Genomic DNA, 2905 nt, shown 5'->3' with positions numbered 1-2905 from the left:
GTTATGATCTATATTTGAGGAGAGCGTTGATTATGTGTGTTGTTTTCAGTGAAGTATAAAAGATTCTTTCTTCATTCTTTGGAGGCTCTTTTATTACTAGTCGATCAGTAGTCGATGTCGTAGATTTTGAATGAGTCTTTGGTCTCGCTGATCCTGGTCCCTGTAAGACCACCTTTTAGAATTTGCATCACTTCTCCGCGTCGTTGTTTTGATCTTTTTTAATGTACACTTTTTCACTGGTCGAAACGCCATAGCCCTAGAGATGAGCCCTCACGCTGTTATTTTAGTTCCGTTACTTTTCATTTGCCAGGACATTATTAGGGGACAAGGATTCTGAGTCGTGTAGAGTTTCCAGGCCATTAAAAACACGTAATATGAACTGTCACCTGGTAGTTTTCAGTTCTCTAATTTAGTCGTTTTGTTGTTTTTTTGGTTTAATGAACTTGTTTTCTGGACGTGTTTCTAACAGTCTTTTCGTGCTCTTTAGAGTGACGTTTATTTGACTGTTGTTGGTGTTCAGCTTTTTTGGTTTTTGACTTTTTTTGTTGTTGTAAAATCCAACATGCATGTTTTGGTTTGTTTATTCTGTTCTTAGTGATGTTTTATTACTCGAGTGTTCCCAGAGCGTTTGGTTCTTTTTTGTGGGTTAGTGTCGTGTTCTTTTATGTTTCCGGGCGAAGACTCCTTGGTTGATATTGGGAGACACGAGACAACACTACACGTAGGTCCCCCAACCGGGGTGTAAGCGATAGAGCATTAGGCATCTTATTCTTTTTGTTTTTGTGCTGTCCTGCTCGCTGCGTCTCATTGTCAAGGTTTGCTTTTGTTTTTTGATTTGGTTTGGGTCTTTGTGATTTTTTTATTGGTCGGTAAATTTATGAATATGAAAAATTCATCATCTGTCGGCTTCACATTTTAGCTTTTGGAATTGCTGACGGACTTGATCGGTAGGCATTCGACTTAGACTGTCTCTTTGGATGCTGTGGTATCGTGACTTAGCTTTGCACCGTGCGCTTCTAGTACAAATGCCGGATAATAAACGGAGGCTAGATTTCCTCTGTGTTGTGTCTTCTATATCTAGAGCTTGCGACAACATTGTTGATGTACTCCTTGTTATATTTTTGAACGTGGGGTTGGGGTTTTTTCTCGATTTTCTATCTATCTGTGTGGTGTTCTGCACTACTACAGTTGTTTTTCTTTTCGATATTTTGTGGTGTTTTTGGTGGTTGTGGTTGTCGTGTCGTGTGTAGTTGAGTGTTTTCGTAGTATGTTAAACATATTGTCGCTCTATCTTCGCTGCTGACGATCTACCGTACCTCGGACTCTATTTCCTCTCGCTCTCTCCTCTCTTCACACACACACACACACAAGACCCATCCCTATTTAATTACTCTATCTTTTTTTCAAATGCATTTATTACTTCTTAAAAGCTTTTAATGCCGAGGCAATCAAACAATAATTGAATGCTTATTGGCTTCTGTTATACGTCAGGTGCGGTATAGTCTATTTTCTTAGTCGCGTGCTTTCATCCCAGCCTGTCCATGCTATTCATGGTGATTTTTTTTTTTAATTCCCGTGCTTCGAGAGAGCCTTTCTTTATCAGGGATTTATTTAGCCTTTTATTAAGTTCCCTTTTGCAATGAGTTTCCCTGTCTCGATCCTTTGGCATCCCGGCTTTTTCTTGCTTTCTGCATGGTTTTTCTTTTAGTACGTGACCCTCAAGGGTCGAGCTTTTTCTTTATGGTTTTCCTTGATCCTGCCTATATTTGTCCCACTGCGCATGATTGTTGGCACCATTTGAACAGAACCATAACACCTCGCTACGAATAACAACACTACAACTAACTTAAACTGAACCTATGGCATGATCATCTAAAACGTTATCCCAGTGTTTGTGAACTAATAGTTTCCTGGTTTCCTTCTGGAATTACTCAGAACTAAAGTGACGAGGAAAAGTTCTGTTTAGAACCCATCATTTTAGGTCAAAACAAAAAAGGCTTAAATACATCATTTACACTGAGACTGTTGTTTGCTTTTTAAATTGTAAAAGGATGGGTGTTCTTCTTGTGCTGCCTTGTTCTGCATTCACCTTCGCTCCATTTTGGTGGTAACTTCCTCTTCACATCATTCCGTTAATCGTGAGGGTGGATTGGTGCTGGTGAGTAGTATGTGGCGGAGCGCGTGTGCGACTGTGTGTCTCCTAGGAGTTTTTGTGAGCTCTCTTACTTTGTAGCATTGCTTACTCTATTGGGTTCTGATGTCTTTGGTGAATGAGTGTGTGATGACGGCTCTGTTACTGGGTATGCTTGTGTGTGCAATAAGTGTTTCCTCTTGTGTGCCTTGTTTATCTGTCTTCTTTTTTTCTGGGTTGTGTCCTGTGTTCTGTATGCGTGTGTGTGTTGTGTTTTCTCGTCCTTTATGGAAATGTGTGACGCAGTAAGATTTAAGACTTTGAATTATTGGAGTCAAGTCTGCTATTTCGTTACGCGAAACTCTGACCCCTGCTGAGTGCCGGAATTGACGACCTTTGTATCGCGCACTATAGTATTTTTCCCTTCTAATGAGAAAAAGGCAGAGAGCGCTCGGAATCATTCACTCTGGTATGGTGGTGAAGGAGGGCTGATGGTGGTGGTGATGGTGCTAGTGGAGGGGGCGGGTCTCGGTTCCCGTGACGTCACGGCTATTTTGTGCCGTGTGTTTTTTCTGCGTTTCATTTCCACAGACTTCACAGCGCGTCTCCGTGCGGAGGATAAAACATCCACATGGATAATAAAGACGCTGACAGACGCCTCGTACAGACACACTGACGTGTAGAGATTGATTTCACCTGTCTTCTGTTTTAGCTCTAATACAAATGGAGCTCCCTTCGGCTGGAGAGCGAGTGTTCGCCGTGGAGAGCATCGAG

General features: G+C 41.6%; 1 protein-coding gene across 1 annotated transcript in view; it reads left to right on the top strand.

The window, feature by feature from the left end:
- The first annotated feature begins 2616 nt into the window (after positions 1-2616).
- The window catches only part of LOC113656887 (E3 SUMO-protein ligase CBX4-like), a 4768-nt gene continuing 4479 nt past the window's right edge, over positions 2617-2905 (top strand). The window contains exon 1 of the mRNA XM_047814199.1: positions 2617-2905. This exon is cut by the window's right edge and continues 18 nt beyond it. Coding sequence (XP_047670155.1) covers positions 2855-2905 — 51 coding nt within the window. The 5' untranslated portion in view covers positions 2617-2854.

Source organism: Tachysurus fulvidraco, chromosome 5 (assembly GCF_022655615.1).
Source record: "Tachysurus fulvidraco isolate hzauxx_2018 chromosome 5, HZAU_PFXX_2.0, whole genome shotgun sequence".
Taxonomy (NCBI): Eukaryota; Metazoa; Chordata; class Actinopteri; order Siluriformes; family Bagridae; genus Tachysurus; species Tachysurus fulvidraco.
Note: the sequence above shows the minus strand (reverse complement) of the source record. Positions and strands in the feature narration are given on the sequence as shown.